Source organism: Epinephelus moara, chromosome 13 (assembly GCF_006386435.1).
Source record: "Epinephelus moara isolate mb chromosome 13, YSFRI_EMoa_1.0, whole genome shotgun sequence".
In the NCBI taxonomy this organism is placed as follows: Eukaryota; Metazoa; Chordata; class Actinopteri; order Perciformes; family Serranidae; genus Epinephelus; species Epinephelus moara.
This window is the reverse complement of record NC_065518.1, coordinates 29,925,818-29,945,786: the sequence shown is the minus strand read 5'-3', so window position 1 is coordinate 29,945,786 and position 19,969 is coordinate 29,925,818. Positions and strand designations below refer to the sequence as shown.

At 41.8% G+C, this 19,969-nt stretch overlaps 2 protein-coding genes across 3 annotated transcripts in view; one reads left to right on the top strand and one right to left on the bottom strand.

The window, feature by feature from the left end:
- The window catches only part of LOC126399703 (myosin-16), a 75,868-nt gene extending 64,877 nt beyond the window's left edge, over nt 1-10,991 (top strand). For both annotated transcript variants that reach the window (XM_050059883.1, XM_050059882.1), the window contains 15 exons: nt 782-1,027; nt 1,171-1,288; nt 2,853-2,980; nt 3,129-3,325; nt 3,412-3,544; nt 3,633-3,849; nt 4,206-4,342; nt 4,524-4,627; nt 6,471-6,663; nt 6,746-6,949; nt 7,059-7,184; nt 7,294-7,464; nt 8,781-8,981; nt 9,072-9,218; nt 9,314-10,991. In XM_050059883.1, coding sequence (XP_049915840.1) covers nt 782-1,027; nt 1,171-1,288; nt 2,853-2,980; nt 3,129-3,325; nt 3,412-3,544; nt 3,633-3,849; nt 4,206-4,342; nt 4,524-4,627; nt 6,471-6,663; nt 6,746-6,949; nt 7,059-7,184; nt 7,294-7,464; nt 8,781-8,981; nt 9,072-9,218; nt 9,314-9,463 — 2,472 coding nt within the window. In that variant the 3' untranslated portion in view covers nt 9,464-10,991. The remainder of the gene's footprint in view (nt 1-781; nt 1,028-1,170; nt 1,289-2,852; nt 2,981-3,128; nt 3,326-3,411; nt 3,545-3,632; nt 3,850-4,205; nt 4,343-4,523; nt 4,628-6,470; nt 6,664-6,745; nt 6,950-7,058; nt 7,185-7,293; nt 7,465-8,780; nt 8,982-9,071; nt 9,219-9,313) is intronic.
- Nucleotides 10,992-11,812: 821 nt separating this feature from the next.
- LOC126399704 (growth arrest-specific protein 7-like) overlaps nt 11,813-19,969 on the bottom strand; it is an 86,167-nt gene continuing 78,010 nt past the window's right edge. The window contains exons 12-14 of the mRNA XM_050059884.1: nt 16,633-16,712; nt 15,947-16,045; nt 11,813-14,357 (exon numbers count right to left, since the gene is read on the bottom strand). Of these exons, the coding sequence (XP_049915841.1) occupies nt 14,244-14,357; nt 15,947-16,045; nt 16,633-16,712 (293 nt within the window). The 3' untranslated portion in view covers nt 11,813-14,243. The remainder of the gene's footprint in view (nt 14,358-15,946; nt 16,046-16,632; nt 16,713-19,969) is intronic.

Sequence of the window (19,969 nt, the reverse complement as noted above, 5' to 3'; positions counted from 1 at the left end):
AGCCTTAATAACATATAAATAGGCAAGTTGTATAAAAATTCACCCCTGTACAGTTGTCATGAATGAGAAACTTAGCACTAGAGAGCAACACTACACTTTCTACCGTTTTTTTTTTTTTCCCATTAAAGGGGTTTTTTGGGGAGTTTTTCCTTATCCGCTGCGAGGGTCATAAGGACAGAGGGATGTCGTATGCTGTAAAGCCCTGTGAGGCAAATTGTGATTTGTGATATTGGGCTTTATAAATAAAATTGATTGATTGATTGATTGAACACTGTTTTTTGTACCAAGCTGTAAACATGTTTATTTCTGCTGTTAAGTTAGACATGCTAACATTGGGGGTCTATGGGGATTGACTGGCTGCTGAAGCCAGCCTCAAGTGGCCATTAGAAGAACTGCAGTATTTGGCAATTCTGTGTTGGCTTCTTTTTTTCAGGCCCCGAGCTTACTGCTTGCTTCTACACCGTGTAATCCATATCTGACATCTCTCCTCTTGCATTTTTGGGCTTCATAAAAGCAAAATATATTACACTCCCTTCTAAACTCAGAGGATATCAGCTTTTGGGCTTGCAAGATCCATATGCACACCATTTCAGCATTTTCCCTTGATCTCAAAGCCTAAAAGTTGCTAACGTAGGATAGGAAAGTGGCCCTTCTAGGGAGGGGCTTGGCGAAAGGCCCATTAAAAGTAGGAACAGCTTTGGTTTTGTACAAAGTTGTATAAGTTTGGCACACTGTGCAGCCTAAAATAAAGATCTTGACACAGCCTGTGTGTGATTTACAGATGGAGATGAACAAGAAGCGAGAGGCTGAGCTGCAGCGTCTGAGGCGAGACCTGGAAGAGACCTCCCTCCAATCAGAAGCGTTGGCTACATCTCTGAGGAAGCGGCATAGTGACGCCATGGCAGAGCTGAGCGAGCAGTGTGAGGCCCTGCAGCGGACCAGGGCCAAACTGGAGAAAGAGAAGCAGAATCTGAGGATGGAGGTGGATGAGCTGGCCACTTCTCTGGACAGTCTGCAGAAAGCCAAGGTCAGGAATAAGGTCACATGTATTGAGATTAACAATGACCTGCTTTCACTGGCAGAATTCTTCATTTTGGACGAGTTGGTGATGTCAGGCTTACGAGACTTGGGCAACAAAATGTGTGCTTGTGTATTTGTGCTGTGCTACAGGTGTCTTCAGATAGCCAGATGAAGAAGCTGGAGGAGCAGCTGTCAGATGCCAACAGGAGAGCAGACGACCTGCAGAGGGCCCAGACTGAACTCAGTGTGGCCAGGAACAGACTCACAGGTACTCTCCACCTGTTACATATAGATGTTCATTTCTCCTCATGTTTGGATGCGATCACAGCTGATAATAAGATCCTATTTGTTCAGGTCGTCTAACACATTCATGTACAGTTTCTTTAGTGTCTGAGCCAGAATTTTGCCACCTTTTGCATTTTTAAGGCCCCTGACAGCTCAATTGCAAATCTTAAAAAAGCTGTGCCCCCAGTGTACTCCAGCTGATAACGTCCCCTAACCACCTTACCCAACCCTCACAGCCACAGCCAGAGATTACAGAGAAAGGTAGAAATGATGTAATACATGTAGAAATAAATGAATCAAAGAAAGATCTGAACTGATTTCCTCCTTTGTTCTCTTGACCTGACAGCAGTTTGTCATCATAACTGACTTGTGTTGTTGTGAGGTTGGTTGGATGTACTGCCAAATTCAGGGAAACATCATTGGAGACAGCTTATAGTCGTGATTTGAACACTCAGTTCACAAACAACAGCTCTGGTGGACATTCCTGCAGCCAGCATGCCAACGGCTCACTCCCTCAAAACTTGGAAAATCATTGGCATTGGGTTTAATAAACCTGCACATTTTAGAGTGTCCTTCAATTGTAACCAGCCCAAGGCACACCTGTGTGGTAATGATGCTGTTTATTCGGCATCTCCATATGCCACACCTGTCAGGTGGATGGATTACCTTGGAAAAGGAGAAGTGCTCACTAACACAGATTTTAACAAATTTGTGACCAAAATTTTAGCGAAATAAATCTGTTAAGTGCATAAAAATGTCTTAAGTCTTTCACTTAAACCTGTCAAAAAATAGGGGCAAAAACAGAAGTGTTGCATTTAAATTCGTTAATTTAAATTGTAGTATCATCCACTGAAGGAAGCATCTATCTACTGATGGACAAGAGGCTCATGCACGTGACAGCATGAAATGTAAACATTAATGGCATCCTTCGTGGCTGAGCTGTAATGTTTGCTCAGGGGTGCTAGGTGACCTAGCAGTAGAGTCACGCTTCCTTCTGCGCAGGTGTAGCTCCCCTTTGTTAGCCCCACACACTGTGTTTTGGTGAGAAACACTGAGTATAAACATAACCCTTTTTACTCCACAGGACACATTTGAAAGCACACATCAAAGATTTTAGTGTCACTCTTCCATAAAGTTTGGGGATTTGCAAACTGCAAACAATCGGCCGCTCACGACTAGTAAATTGACTCTGACGTATAAAATCAGTGGGGAATAACGTGACTTTTACTTTGTTTCCAATGACGTGTGTTTATTTATCCACCACAGCGCAAAAAACAGACACAGATATGAACGTATCTTACTGGAAGATGAGTCACTGACGCTTCATTTATACTTTGCTACTTGATATATCTTTCTCAGTGAGGTACATGACGTAACCCACATCTGCTGCTGTAACCAAACAGAGATATTGACTGTTACAGGACTAAAATAATTACATTTTATGCTTGTTTTCTTGTGTCTCGCTACAGAACCTGGCATATGTGCCGGTAGTTAATGGCTGCTTTATGTTACAGTGTGATAATCAGTGTCCTTGTGTGTCCCATCAGCTGATAATGCAGACGTGAATCGACAGATGGAGGAGGCAGAGAGCAGAGCCAGCCAGCTGAGCCGCTCTAAGACTCTGCTCCAGTCCCAACTGGAAGATCTGAAGAAACAAGTGGACGACGAGGTCAAGGTCAGTTTGTGTGTGTGTGTGTGTGTGTGTGTGTGTGTGAACTCAGAATAGAAGCTTCAAAAATAAAATATCTGTAAATAAACTTAAAAATCCCCTGCTCTCCAACTTAAAGTCTTATATTCACGTGTCTCTCCAATGTGGCTGCCAGTGTAAGCAGGCGGTCAGCAGCAGTCTGAGCTCAGTGCGGCAGGAGTGTGAGGTGCTGAAGGAGCAGCTGGAGGAGGAGCAGGAGAGCAAGCAGGAGCTGCAGCGCCTTGTCTCCAAACTCAACAGCGAGGTGACACACTGGAGGACCAAACACGAGGCCGACACCATCCAGCACACTGATGAGCTGGAGGAAACCAAGTACGTTGTGCTGATACTGGCGCTCGTCCGTCACATTTGGCGCTTTGAATGCATCTCAGTGGGCCATAATGATGTGTGTTTCGCAGGAAGAAGCTGGCAACCAGGCTTCAAGAGGCCGAGGAGGCTGTGGAAGCCACCCAAGCCAAATGTTCTTCGCTGGAGAAAACCAAACAGAGGTTACAGGGAGAGGTGGAGGAGCTCTGCATGGACCTGGAGAAGGTGGGAGCGGAGACCTTTTGTATGACTGTTGCAGTGCCGCCATGAATGTTTTTTTGTGTTATCTTTGAGCACATGTTCCCTGTCCCAGGCCAGCAGCTGCGGTCAGGCTCTGGATAAGAAGCAAAGGGTTCTGGAGAAGCAGCTCGGAGACTGGAGGCAGAAGTGTGAGGAGCTGGTGGCCGAGGTGGAAGGCTGCCAAAAGGAGAGCAGGCAACATGCCAGCGAGCTCTTCAAACTCAAGACGGCCCATGAAGAGTCTCTGGAGCAGCTGGAGGCCCTACGCAGGGAGAACAAGGCCTACCAGGGTATTAGAGTACACATATGAGGGGGTGGGATGATGTCTCAAGCAGGTTTTAAGGAACAGTTTAATAGTAACCATGGTCAGGATGATGCATTGTTCGTACCTTTACCTACAAAAAGTAATGCACCAGAATACGTATATAACCCACGTAATCATGAAGGCTGCAATCATGTGACCAGTGTGCTGATGAGAGTTAGGAAGGAAGTAGTCTCTATATACAGACTCTACATTCAGTGAATGTTAGGTTTAGGTTTAGTTTAGTTTAGTTTTTAGCATTTTTGTGAGATACACAGACTGTTGCATGAGGATACGTTGCCTTGGTTTATTTACACTTGTGTGTGGCTTGTCTTTGCCTGACAGAGGAGGTAGCTGACCTTACAGACCAACTCTCAGATGGAGGTAAAAGTGTCCATGAGCTCCAGAAAGCAAAGAAGAAGATTGAGATGGAGAAAGAAGAGTTACAGGCCTCACTGGAAGAGTCTGAGGCAGCTTTGGAGGTACATAGCTTTAGCTGATCTGCCTGTTAGTTGTGATATTTACAGCCTGTTGTTTTGTCAATATGTGCTATACACTTACTCTCAATTCATCTTGTGCCGAGTTTCATTTTATTTAATATAGTTTGGATAACTCGCCACAAAAATCTCCCTGGTCTTTCCTTATATACTTTCTCCCTCCCAGGCTGAGGAGACCAAGGTGTTGAGGCTGCAGCTGGAGTTGTCTCAGGCCAAAGGAGACCTAGAGCGCAAACTTCAGGAGAAGGAGGAAGAGATGGAAGCCGCTAGGTATCTCAGCTTCCTCTCAATCCTTTATTTTCCTCATCCAGACATATTATCTTCCTTCACATCTCTTTCCAATGCCACGCAGATGATACACAGTTCTACCTCAAATTCAAACTTCACTGCTTAGCTGCTTAGATCGCATGAAAGACTGGACATCCTCTATTTTTTTAAATATTAATTATAACAAGCCAAACACCCTCTTCTACCTTGAACCATTAAGATCTGAGTATTATTTTTGATTGATGCTGCATGTAAAGAAAAAGTCCTGTCATGTTTTTATCAACTGAGAAACATCTCAAAATATGATCAGTGCTGTAATTATGTAAGCTTTTGTATACTTATGTCTGGACTAATATAATGCAGTATTTACTCCAACCTGGTCCCCATTTTCCCAAAATTTTGTGTCTAATTGACTAATGGGAACAACATTTTTTGAAACTGGTCCAGTATTGAGGAAAATTGCTGCAGCTGGCAGCAGCAAAACAGGCTGCAATTAAACCACTCAGGGCATGTTTGCAACGTCAATTAATGTCAGTAAAAGTATTTGTTTTTGCCACTGACAGGTTCAGATTGTTATTCAAAGTGTCTGACAACAACATTATAGAAAGGATTCCTAAAGAGATGGACCTTTTTGTTTAAGAGTAAGATCCTTTTTGTTTAACCAGAAACAGCCCTGAAATTGCCATTGACAAAGCCACCAGACTCCATTTAAATAAGCAGTGATTTTAGCGTGTATAGAATCAGTATATTTGCACATCTAACTGGGTGAGTTAAGGGTTTATTTCAACCAAACCAGAGCTGATAATTGTTGGAACAGTGGAAAGAAAAACTAAGATGGTTTTTGTGAGTTTTAAATTTGTTTCGGTTAACTTTGAACAAAGTGTGTTTTATGATGATACAATTACTGTTTAGTTAAATTTAGTCTGGTGACTGTTTAACAAAAAGGTGTAGCTCTGTAGAATCCTCTCTGTATTGTTGTCAGACATTCATAATAATGATCTGAGCCGGTCAGTGGCACTTTCAGTGGACATAAATTGATGGTTCGCATATATCTCGAGTACCATACAGCCCTCTCATTCAAAACTGGACCATTTTTTAAAATTCTCATTGGTCACTAAGACAAAAAACTTGTTTAGGTTGAAAAATACAGAAGTTACCCTTTAACTGCACTGGTTGGCGTTCTCTTTAAGAATTCATTTTTACATTACTATTAATCATATCAGATTTCTTGCAGGGTCTGGCACTTAAGTATCTAACTAAACATCTAACCACTTATTGTTCTAGCAACCTTGAGTCTAATAATTGGTCCAGAGTCCAAGTTAAAAATCATGGGGTGATCAAGCTTTTGTTGTATTAGTTCTGTAGCTCCAAAACAGCCTTCCACTAAGCATGAGGTCAGCTTTAGCATTTAGTTTCTGTTTGAAACCTTAAAGGAATAATTTGACATCTTTGGATAATGTTTATTTGCTTTCTTGCCGAGAGTTAGATAATAAGATGAAAAGCACTCTACTGGTTTCTCCCTTCAGTGTGCCTTCTCCCGTCTCTGTGCTAAGCTATGGCATTTCTTGAAGGGACAGGTCCATGTATTATCCTACATTTGGAAATAATTTTGTGTGTCTTTGGAAATGATGTATAGATAAACTTATTATTACCCAATGCACTAATGCTCTGTAATTCTCTAACTCTTATTGTTTTCATCCTGTCCTTTATCTCCCTTCATTCCTTCATCAAAGTCATAGTGAATTATCTTTTGAGGTAAGGTCTGTCTCAATAAACTTCTTACTGTCTCTGCAGTGATACATGCACAGTTCATCTTTGTAACACCGTCCCTCTCCTCCTCTGTCAGAAAAACCCACCAGAGGGCGCTGGAGTCCCTGCAGGCCAGTCTGGATGTGGAGGTGAAAGGCAAAGCTGAGGGGCTGAAGCTGAAGAAGAAGCTGGAGGCCGACATCAACGAGTTGGAGCTCCAGGTGGACCTGCTCACCAAGAGCAACACAGAGCTCAGCAAGAACAGCAAGAAGATGCAGCAACAGATTAAGGTCTGATGATGAGATAGAGTATTGCTTTTTTTATATACTCTGCTTTTCTTGGAGGCTTACTAAATCACTATCCCTGTTGCAGGAGCTACAGGCCCAGTTGGAGGAGGAGGTACGGAGCCACGAGGAGTGCAGGGAGGAGCAGGCGGCCATGGAAAGACGCTGCGCTCTATTGGTCAGCGAGGGGGAGGAGACTCGTGTAGCATTAGAGAGTGCAGAGAGGGCCCGCAAGGCCCTGGAGACTGAGCTGCAGGAGGCCAGTGACAAATACAGCAACCTCAACAACCAGGTGCACTGTATATCAGGGTCATGCAGAGGCATCAGTGCAAAATTTAACCTGTGTTGGTAGAATTGCCATACATTGATGGCTTTCTTAACGTTTTCCCTTGTGTGTTCAGTTCCAGTTGGCTCTGAGTGGGAGGAGGAAGCTGGAGGTGGATCTCCAGACTCTGCAGCAGGAGCATGAGGAGCTGCAAGGAGAGCTGAGAGGATCCACGGACAAATCCAAGAAGGCCAGCTGTGAGGTAAAACACATGCAGGAAAACTGGTGTGGAGATATCATAGCAGTAGAGATTAAACATGTTGAGTTATTTGAAATAAATGTATTTTTAATGGCTGGCATGATCCTTTCAGTTGGCGCGAGTGGGGGAGGAGCTGCGTCTGGAGCAGGAGCACACGCTGCACCTGGAGAGAGTGAAGAAAGGTCTGGAGGCTCAGATCAAAGACATGAGCACCAGGCTGGACGAGGCTGAGCAGATGGCTCTGAAAGGAGGCAAGAAGATCATCCAGAAGTTGGAGGGAAAGGTACAGAGACAGTTTGGTTTGTCCACAAGTTGGTCCAGAGCAAGACATTTTGACAGCTACTAGCCTGATTGCCATGAGAGCTTGTATAGAATATCCATGACTCCTACAGGATGATGATACTGACCCCTCTGACCTTTCCTTTAGCACCAGTATTAGGCCAAAATTTTCATTTACACACAACATACTGTATATTAAAATCTGGAAAAGGGAATTTCTGTAAAGCACTAAGCATGTTTTCTTCGAGGACCAAAAACAGTATATTTAGCATCAACATCCATTGGGCAGAAAATTTCTAAGTATATTTCAGGGCCGGATTAACCTGCAAGGTCACAAATGAGCAGTGGGCCCCCAATAACCACCCCTCTTTTTGCTTTGTATAGCCCCTTCCCCAGTGGACAGAAAAAACACACACTAACATCTGGCTTTTGTATTTAATGAGAAAGGCTACAATCGGCATTTATTCTCAGGACAAATGAGTGCAGTTGTCAAGGGTATTTTTCAGCTCTAACTGAACTGATCTGCAGTTATGGAAATACAATTTTACTTTACATTTTTGCACTTTTCTGACGCAATGCAATGACAAGGTACCACAAAATACCGACTGTCTTCGTCCGCGCAGTGTCCAAATTGCAAATTAGTCTGCACCAAGTGTAAAAAGAGACACTGAATAAGTAACAGATTAAAAAACCATTATCACATACATTCGGAATTCATAAAATTACCATGAACTCATGGCAACCCAGGGACCTGGGTGCCATCTTTAAAGGTGCTGTATACGACATTCAGAGCATATCTAGGATTCAAAGTCTGGGGCAGGATTGTCTGCACACGGTTCTCAACAAGGAGGAGGCTCAGCCGGCGGCTAGCAGCTAACGAAGCTTACAGTGCTACTGCAACAGTGTTGACAGAACTAACAGTGTTTATCCCAGGGGAGAACTGGAGGGTGGACACTACGCTTCGGCGATTACACTGTCCTGATATCAGTGGTAACTGCTGTATTAGCACAGTGCAAAGCAGCAGTGATTAGCTAACCACTGGGGAACACTCAGAGACTAAAATGCACTAACATGCACAAGCATTCCACCATTTTTTACATACAAAGATCAATTTACTTGTCATGAGGAGCACCACCCAGCCTGGAAAAAACAGCTGTATCATGTCTTTAGTGTCTCTGGAGGAGCTTCAAGTCTGAGAAAATAACCTGATGATGTCATGAACTCGGAGACTACAGATCCTCATAAATGTAAACTCTCTTATTTACAATAAAACTTGATTAATTATCAGAGTTACAGTCAGTGTCATGTGTCCATGTGCAGGTGAAAGAGATGGAGCTGGAGTTGGACTCGGAGCAGAAGCGGCACGCTGAGACGGTGAAGACACTGCGGAAGAACGAGCGTCGTCTGAAGGAGCTGCTGTTTCAGTCAGAGGAGGACCAGAAGAACCAGCAGAGGATGCAGGAGCTGGTGGAGAGGCTGCAGAACAAGATGAAGGCCTACAAGAGACAAGTGGAGGAGGCTGTACGTCGCCTCATCCTCTTACTTTCTCTAAACCTATTTGACATACAGTGCATGTCACTTGATGATATTCTTGTCTGTCTGTCACTGCAGGAGGAACAGGCTAACATGAACCTAGCGAAGTACAGGAAGACCGTCCATGAGCTGGATGATGCTGAGGAGCGAGCTGACATTGCTGAGTCAGCTCTCACCAAGATCAGGACCAAGAACAGAGGCAGCTTTGGAAAGGGATACTCCTCTGTAAGTATTTACTGACACACTGCTGTAACAGGGTAATGATAGAATCCTGTGGTTGCTTTGAATATTGACTCTGAGGCATGTCTGTGCTCCAACAGGGTTACAGCACTCCGTACCCCGGCCTGGTCAGGTCGCCCAGCTCTGTGGGTTCAGAGGGCAGAGGGGAAAAGATCCTCAATGATGACGAGTCCGTCAGCTCCCTCATCCCAGCGTATCTCAACTCTCTCAAGAAGCTCATGGTTGATTAGAAACTGAGCTGTGACGTCATCACGGTCAGCATTTCAGGTCCGACTCTCTCCAGGTGCTACATCACTCTAGCTCTGATGTCTTTTGAAGAAGTGAAACATGGTACATCATGAAGTTTGAAACATCAGAGAGGCTGAAACCGCAGTTTCACAACGCATCCAGGTCATAAACAAACCTATAATGTGTGTCACCTGTTTGTGTATACTGTACATACCCATTGGACTTTTCTAAAATGTATCCATTCCTTCCTGTCTTTGTTATGACCGCAGTCTGTAAGATCACAGCTTTAATGACACACCACCTTTAATCCAACACGCTTTTATATCCACCTCATGATGTAATGTTCGTACGGTGGCCGACAAGAGCAAACACACTACAACAGCCCAAAACATTTCTATTTGGAGAAATGTGCTGCAGCGTCAGAAGGAATGCCAATTCAAAAGCACGTACGAGAATCCGAAACAAAAACATGCTGCAAATGAAAAAAGTGCCGCCCCACTTGCCCTCAGAGGCCTAGTAGAACTTCCATTGTAAGTGGTAAATGAACTGCACTTCATAGCGCTTTCCTAGTCTTTCGACCGACCACTCAAAGCGCTTTTACACTACGAGTCACATTCACCCATTCACATACACATNCACACACACACACACACACACACACACACACACACACACACACACACCCCAACAGAACAGCCATTGGGAGCAACTTGGGGTTCAGTATCTTGCCCAATGACACTTGCGGACACGTGAACTGGGGGAGCCAGGCAATGTACTGCTGACCTTCCGATTGGTAGACGACCTGCTCTACCTCCTGAGCTGCCATGTTTACTGCATATGCAGTGTTTTTCTGTTGCTTTTGCTTTCATTCATTCGCTTGTGACTGTGCGTCATTTCTGTATTTTTCATTTGCGGCACATTTACATCGCTGTTTTTGTTTTGGGTTTTCATGTGTTTTTGAATTGGCAATGTTTCTCAAGCTGCAGCAAGTTTTTCCTTATGGAAATGTTTTGGGCTTTTGTTGCGTGTTTGCCCTCGTCAACCAAAACACATTGAACAATGCAAACTGTACTGTAAACTGTAAAATCACCAAAAGGTAGCACTTTATTACAATTAGTAATAAGTCATTTATAAGTCATCAGTTGAGTATGATGTATGAGTTAATACATCATTTATTTGCAGTTGTAAATGTTTAATAATATTATAGTAGCTGTTAATCTTAAGTATGAACCATTCACCGTTTGTAAATGCTGTACTGTGGTAAAATCTCACATTGTGGAATTCGAGAGTAAAGCAAAAATAAAGTAACTATATAGGCTAGTAAAACTTTATTCAGTAATGCCTCACCTTTCATAGATTCACAACAGAGAAGGCGAAACTGCACATAATGCTAGCTAACTTCATCTGTAAGCTAGTCAGATGTCTCCCAACTGCTGCAGACTGGAAGGTAAAGATAGCACATGGAGTAAGCACCACATTCTGTAACTTTATAACTAGTAACTTTTAGTTTACTTTTTTTTTTTTTTTTTTAAATGTAGCTTGTACAGCAAGACTGAGGCTAACAAATATCTACTACTTTAAACAATAAGGCTAGGCTAGCAGGTTAGCTTTGGTTGATTCCTAACAGTTCCCTAAACCCTAACCCAAAAAACACAAGGTTAATCATTTCAAGCATAAAATCTAAGGCTCTTTGTGCTAGTGTATGTAGCTGATAATTCCTACCTGCCAGAGATATATGTACAATCCTTTAGATGTATACAGTCAGCGAACACAGCTGTTATATACAGTCAAACCAGTTCAAACCAGTTTAGCTTGTCCCTGAATCACATTTGAGTGTCTTCTGCTAAGTGTCGGGTGTATCGACAAATTCCGTTTAATTACATACATATAAATGATTAGTTCATTATTAACTAATGGCTGATAAATGACTTATAACTAATCATTATTATAAAGTGTCACTAAATAAGATGCAATGTGGTACTATCAACACACATGTTATTTTAGGTCAATAATTTAAAAAAATGCAAAGTCAATATATTTTAATTAAACTGTCTGACAAAGTCCAAGTGTATCTCTGTCTGAACTTTTATCTTTGTTATCGCTGCCTTAACCTGTAACATGGCTTGACCAAATCATTTTATTGTTGAATGTTCAAATGTTTTTTTTTGTGTGTGTGTTTTTTAGGAAATAAAATTCTTTTTCATTTATTATATAAGCCTTTTTCCAATTTGTGGTCATACACAAATGTCACACAGAGAGAGAGAAAAAAACAACCTGGAAAGGAGCATGTTGACATAAGATACATATTTTCATTTTATTAATGAAAAATTCCAATCTAGCTGTTAATGTACAAAAGCATCTCAGTCCTCTTCTCTCAATAGTCAAGTAATACTAAGCAGTAATACTGGACGAGACATGGGTGTTAAAGAGCATTTTGTACATCATTTAGCTTCTGCAGGCAGCAGCACTGACACTGAATCCAACTGAAGCAACTGATTTCTGTATGTCCAAAACTGTCGATAAGTAAGAGGGCTGTTATTTCAATTGCATATACAATTTGTATGTTCCATATATTATCAGTGCCAAACTTCTGTGTGTTTGTGTAAGACTCTACTATTTACCGTATTTTACATCCTTCACTCTGCTGCCTCCTCTCATTGCAAATCACACATCTCATATATTTACAGGCTCCCTGTGAACATAACCAAAACACTCTCAACTTCCATTAGTAATAAAATGTGTAACAAGCTCTCTTTAGAATATTTTTTCATATCAACAGCAACTTACAGTATATTTCATAAAAATCACTTGGGTATAAAGTGCAACTGGCAGATTCTTAATTCTTAATAGGTATGAAGTAAAACAGAAGGGGAAGTGATTTGTTTTAGATTTTCACTTGTTTCAGCGATGCAAAGAAGAGCGGCCACATTTGTGATTTTAGTCACAAATCTATTAACAGTTTGTTAAACCCCGACTGACAACAATGATCGTCAGTTACTGACAATCATAGCTTAGGAACTGTAGCGGGGCACAGCAGGCCTGTCAAGCTTTGGATTTCTCACATGCATTAACTTATAAGAGAAATATTCTGTATCAGAAGAGTTTACAGGGTGGAGTCTTTTTTCAAGAAACAAAAACCCAGAAGAACAAAACTGCAGGCTCACAGTAAAACAAATTGGAAACTTTTAAAAAGCAGCTAAAGACAACGGCTTTTGTTAGCATGAGTTTAAGTGTTAGCAATAGCTTACTCAAGCTAGAGAAACTCTGTTTGCAACAGTTGTCATTTCAGCCAACAAAATCCAGAAATGAATGGTTTGTTTGATTACTGCTGTGTGAAACCAAAGACCTATATGTTTCAAAAAGATATAATTGGTTTCCTCTTGTAAACAAAGTAGCTGTGTCTCAATTCAGGGGCTGCAGCCCTCGAGGGACGCAGCCCTGGTGGTCTATGTTGGCCGTGTCCCTTAAAGACCACAATGCCCGAACAGAGCTGCCTCCGAAATGGGATGCACTGGTCTACAGAGGATTTCCTGTTTGTGTCACCAGCTGTTCCCGCCCCTACCCGTTGACGCTCCTGTCACCCAGCAACCAACTGCACTTCACTAGAGAAGTTAATAAGATGGTTACAAGATGGTTGAATAATGGAGACAGAAATTGTTATTTTTTTTTTTTTTTTACAATTTTATTACATGGTTGTGGAGATGTACATGGTTCAAGCTGAGCGAGGACCATTTTTCAGGTATATAAACTATGTAAACTTTTTAAATTAAGATTGTTTAAGCTGTGCACTTATAGCTAAAAGGAAAACGGTGTTGTGTTTAGGAATGCCATATTCTTTGAAAATGACCCAATGATCATCGGGGTGCAGTGAATAATGGGAAAGGTTCGGCCAAGAAGGATTCACCTGTTGCATCCTCCAAATTCAGAGAAAAAAGGCCTGATTTCTTGGCCGCATTTGAAGGAGCCTTCGACAGCCTTGGTTGTGTCTCTGTGATGCAACTGGTCTTTAAATGCTTCAAAGGCTGCAGCCTCTGAATTGAGACGCAGCTAGTATGTGCCATGTGAGAATGCTGTGCTTGACAGGCACAGCAGTAGTAACAAAGGGGGATGGGGCTTAGCAAACAGTCAATACCTGCACACGGTGGATGTTAGTATTAAAATACTTTAGTCTTATTGTGGTACACAGTAACATCACTCTAAGGTCAGAATGCATTTTGCTTAGCAGCATCTGTTAAATCAATTTTGCCAACAACTTGCAGGTCTGAAGTCACACTTGTGTCAACACTCGAGTGACTTCAGTGAATTACCTCACAGAGCAAAAGCACATACAAACTGCAGCATTACACTGCTGCATGACATAAAGCTATTTGACATTTACAGGTGCTAAATGTTCACTGTTGGTGCATCTTGATCATCCCCCTCACCTTTTACCTCACAGTTCACACTCACAGTTCCATTTCCCTGTGCCATTTCAGCTGAGCATCAGCTTGCATAACAGAAAACCATGACCTGTCACTATCTGACATCTTTGTTCATCACTGAGGGTTCTCACAATACTCCCCAGATACTGACATCATCCTCAGCAGGTTGCTGGCGGGATGTGAAGAGCCAGTGAGTGCTGACTGATCATCCCTCAGTCTGTTAGGAGTCACAAGTGGATCAGTGGGGGGAGGGAGTGAAGATCCCAGCACAGATTTCATCTCCCAGTCAGTCCTCAGGCATGCAGCCTCTGAGCCAGAGGGTAAAAGTGTGCACGTGCAAAGCCATCAAACAGCACTGAGGTCAGATCTCTATGTCAACTGGCCTGATGTCTCCAGTCTTATTCTCCTGCACCCACAGCTCTCTGTCTCTGGCCGGGTCCACACACTGCAGCAGCTGGTCCACCGGCTCCATCGTCTGTACAAAGAAAGAACAGTCAAGGCACTGGCTCAGGTGATAGCTAATGTTATCATTGGTCAGTGGGCTTGCACAGTGGCTCTCTAGTTCCCTCTGCTGGTGTAGGTGGCGTAATGATGGGATTGAGGGAAATGTGGTGCTTTTATTAATTTACAATATGCACTAAAGTAAAATATAATTAAAAGTAACAACTGTTATGAAGTGTACAATAAACACAAAACATTTGTCTGACCAGGCATAAAACACTTTGTCACTTCAAATACAAATGTAGTATCAACACTAATAACTGAGTCTCAGCTGTCAAATTAGACATTGGATTTGCATCCAATTTATGTATTGTGAAGAGCTTTTTAAATATCACCTCTTTATCAGTTTTCTTATCGCTTGGCCTGTTTCTGAACTGCTGAAATTAAAACTTTCCCTCAGGGATCAATAAAGTCTTATCTTGATGTCTCCCTGAACATTAGCTAGGAAACTTGATAAAAGCGAAGTTGTCCTTGACTTTAACTTCTACTTGCAAAATTAGGATTACATTATTTATCAATGTCATTTGACTTAAAGGAATACTTCACCTCCCAAATGATCCAGGGTAAATCAATTACTCACGCTGTGTTTAGTTGAATTCATAAAGAAAAATCAGATTTTCTTGCATGCCTCCATGGTGAAAGAAGAATCCAAAAACAGAGTAACAAAGTATTGTGCAGTATAATCGAAGTCTCATTTATCCCATCCTTTGCTCAGTACTAAACAAGCAGCCCTTCCTGACAGGGAACTAATGGAAAATGAAACTCACCCATGCTCTCTTCAAAGCCAGACCCCATTGACAAAAACAGGAATTATACATTGTTGAACACAGAAGCTGCTGGTCTACCGCTGCCTCCATTAGTTAGTTCGTGTTATTATATGACTTTGGTGTTTCAAAAGGTTAGTTTGGATTCACAAAAGTCACATAATAACGCAAACTAACTAATTGATCGAGGCAGTGGTAGAGCAGGGGCTCCCGTGTTCAGCAAGGTAAAATAACCGTTTTTGTCAATGGAGTCTGGCTTTGAAGAGAGCATAGTTCATTTTCACTTTCAGATCAGTTTTAAACTGTAATGTTTTAGCAAAAATGCATGTGTTTTCGAAGTAGTGAGCATATGACTGGATAATGAGACTTGGATTGGACTGTACGAGTTGTGTGAGAGTTTGTTAACAGATGCTTTTATATAGATTTACTGTTGTCTATCATGGACATCAATTTATCAACCTATCAATTTATTATTCCTTGTATAAGTATTGGAGGCAGCTGAGAAAATCAAAGTTTTCTTCAAAATTCAACAATGAACGAATGGTCATTTAGTGTGTGAAGTATTCCTACAACAACACTACAATAACATTTATGAGGAGCCTCTTAGGATCATAGGTGTCTTCAGTACAGAGACAGAAGTGGAGTGACTTTACATTGTAACATTAGTAATGATGAATAATACTTTAATTCTAACTGTGTATGTGTCTTAGAGAGAATGACAGCCCTAACCTCTGTCACTCAGAAAAGAGTGTGAAGTAGTTATTTAGTAGCTGTAATACTGAGTTGAAGTTGTACTTACACTTTGGTTGAACATGTCTGTCTCATGCCGAAGGGTGGTGTACTGACACAGATGCTGCCTGATCATTTCCACCCGCTCCACCTCCAGTCGCTCCAGCTCCTGAGGAGGAGAGCATTGTGTAATGCCTCAGTCATCCAAAAATCTCTACAGTTCCATCTGTCTACACTGAGCAGAAAAGTCGGTCTACAGTGCTAACAGGGGATTAACAATAATTTCACAAGAAGTATTTGCAAATTCCCTGTTTGGAAGACTGTCAACTATTTCATTTAAAGGTTGGGTCTTTTCAGAATTGTTATGGGGATAAAAAGTATGACTTGGAAGCAACCAAATGCTTGCTACATATAAATGAGCCAAGCACTTAAAACTCTGTAAAATCAATAAATGTATGAATTGGAGAGGAGTTTCCCATTACTTTTGCACGTACAGTATACATGTCTAAATCTGAAGATTCTTCTAATGAACTGAAAAAACAAACAAAAAACAAACAAATAAAAAAGTAAAAAAAAAAAAAGTCAGTCAGGTTTGGCTAGTTAAACTGAGTTTTGTACACTGAAAATGTTATGAAAAAATGAGCTAAAGCAAGTGTAAAAAATGTAAGATGTTATAAACTTGAAGAAGATCTAAAGAAAAAAAAACAGCTTCCTCTCACACAGCAAACTACACACATTAAACACATGATTTCTTACCAGACTTGTGGTGACCATCTCTTCAAACCATTTGGACTGAGACTGGTTATAAAGGTCGACACAGCGCATCAGATCGTCTCCTGTTTGAGAGAATAAAGAGAATGTAATCAGACTTTTTTTAAGGTGGAAATCCATGCACACATATGACTACATGAGACCAGACAAAATCTGGGTGTACTGCACATTACAGTGTACAATGCGCTATACTACACTCCACACACTAGGTGGTGCTACTTCCTAACTGTTCCCACACAGCTGTTGCGTTACTGCAACACACATGTTCACTTTTTGTTCCACTTCACTCAGCTGATGCGATTATCCCAAACAGTGCAGACAATCTGGACTGATAATAGATTTCATTATGATAGCATAAGCAACGATAAAAGGAGAGGTCTAATCCATCCTTTCATTAATGTTACGGCCTGTATCCTGGTGACAACAAAACAAACACTAATCATCAGTTAGATTAAATCAGGGAGGAAATGATGCTGATCATTCTGTGCTTCAGCTGATGACTCTCAACCTTCTGCTCATATATCTGCTACTTTTTATTTACATTAACATCATACTCATCTTTTAAATGTGTGAATGCTTGATAGCTCCCAGACAGTGTAGGACAGTGTTTCTCAAAGTGGAGTCCTAAAATGGGCCCTTCAGGTCCATGGAAAAATGACTGTTTTGATCTGAAGTTTCACTGTTCCAGTTACAGTGAAGGGAGTTATATAACTCTCTGCCAAGTCATTTCTAGTGGTAAATAAGGAAGGCTTGTAGTTTGTAGCCTAGGTGCTGTCCTCTCAATCATCATGCAGAACTCTGATTTGTTCAGCAGTTTAAAAAGGCCTCTTGTTGAACCAATGTGGGGCCTGAGTTGGAAAAACAGTCGACCAATCAGAGTTTTGTGGGAGGGATTCAGAAGGGAAGCATCATCTTTTTAAGGAGCTTGCTAGTTACCTAGCTACATCCATGAAAAAGAAAAAACGTGGTGACAGGTGTATTTACATAACTGTGAAAAACAAGGTTACAAAAAACATGGTTTGATGTTTTTTTCTGTAAATGGCCCATACATTTAACCCCATAAATGGACTCGATATGAAATTCAGAGATTCTGCAGAGTATAACCTGAAGAGTATGACCTGTATACAGTGTTGGAGGCAGGGCCCTGTTCATTCCTATGAAAGTTGCTCATTAAAGTTTGACTTATTGGTTACAAAATTACGATTTTCCTCATTGTGGGGCCCAGGAAGCAAGAACACCAGAGACTTCTGCCGGCTGTGCAGCAGCTAACTTTTGGTTTAGCCCTCTGCTAACTTGGATGGGGGTAAAATAACTTAATGTTGCAGCTCTTCCAGACTTTTAAAATGTTATCTGTACAAATTAATCAAATTCTGATAGTAAAATGAGTCATTTCGCAGCAGTTCACATTGTAAGTCTATGGGAAAAAGTCTGTTTGGGCTCCATGGCATCACGTGACGAAACCCAGAAAATATACTTCCATGTTTGGCCACTATGTCAAATTGGCTTCACAGCCCTGTGCTGTTCCTGGGGGCTTAAAGCTGAGTGGCACTGCAGGGTTCGGTGATGATTCTCTGTGGGTTTGTCACTAAAAGCGACATCTTTAACATTACACATAGTCATATGAACCATTATTGGTATAAAAATATTGGTTACAGCTGCTTTAAGTAGCCTTAAGCTGACAACATCTTTTTGCAGTATTGTATTTTTTCCATCAGCTTGTTCCAAGTCTACATTTTAGTCTTCTCGTACATCATTTTATACACATTTCTCCAAGATTCTGCCTGACATTTGGTATCTTTGAAAACTTAAAGTGCCCTGCCAGGATAAAAAAAAAAAAAGTTTTGTGGGTTTGAACAATGTTTGGCCGTACAGCATGATACAGTTTTAATGACAGACATACTGGTGGGTCTGCGGGACTTAAGAGGTTAAAAGGAACAGATCTATTTAAACTGATTTTCATGTGGACTGTGTGTTCCAACACATCAAAAAGTTGTTTGCTGCTGCAGCAGCTGTAAAGTTTACAGTAAACAGGGTCTTTGGGTCAGCTCAGAAATATGCTTCTATAAATAGAAAACGAAGAAAAACGGGAAGAAAATGCAAAAGAGCTGCTGTTTATGCTGCAGATAAGCCCGTCATATCAGCCCTCCAACCCTTAAAAAAACGAAATGAATACCAATAAATTCCCTTCTTTTAAAGTTAAAACCAAAAGTAATGAGCTCCATAAAAGGGTGATCATGGCCTTAGGAGGTTGATATAAATAAAATCCCTGGTATAAGGATAGATAAATGAGTAAACGCTGTGTGTAGTCCAATGCAGCGAGAGCACCGTGCGATAATGAGTCTTTGTTATGAGCAGACAGATGCCGTGCTTTAGTTGTTTTGGCATCAGCCTCCCCTTTGCTTCCCTCACACTGTAGTCATCATCACTGGCAGCCAGACGCCATGAGCACCGTCAACAACTGCTGCTGTTTTTCTCCCTGGTTGCATAAGCAGCACGGAGGAGGAATGACTCTGTGTGAGTGAAGAGAGCCAGTTTGGATGGAGGATTCGCACTTGTGTGTGACAGCATGTGGTCGTGCCTGGTTGAGTCATGACATCACACTTCGGCGGAGAGTCTACATCTGTTTACTCTTAGCAAGTCACTTTCCTCAGGTCGCACACCTATTAAAAACTTGAACAAACCAACCCGGCTGCTGCTCATGCTACTTTTCCACCCCTCCTCTTTTTCCCCTCGCACCCGTCTAACATGCAGTCTGTTAGGAGCATGACATGTGTGTGAATGTAGCCTTATAACCAGACCAGACTGCCATTCCTTGGTCATGTTAGCCACTTTCTGTTGATGAGGGGATCCCGTTGAGGTCTGCTGGCACAAGCTGTTGTTGTGGTTGCGAGGGAGCACTTAAACTTTATCATGTCAATCAAATGTGGATACCACTTGCAGTCACCATTTTTGTCAGCTCAGCCACAGCTTCCACCAATAAAGACTGACCTCTGGTGGCGCATGATATGCACTACAAATATTACATCCTAAATACAGCATCTCTGTATGAGTTTAAAGATGAGTGTCAGTATTTGTTCACCATATAAGGTAATCGCGGCCTAGCCTCCCACATGTGAACATGACTTTTATACATATTATTTTGAATAAAATCTTATGTCATTGTGGAACTGCGTGCTGCTCTCAGCGCCCCCTTGCTCTGCTGTCGCTCCCTCTCTGTTTATCATGAGACTACTGCTGTGGGAGTGTGAGCTCCGCACCAGAGAACAGTTGGTGAAAGGTCCGCCTGCACACACGGGCAGTGACAGGGCTAACTGTTAGCACT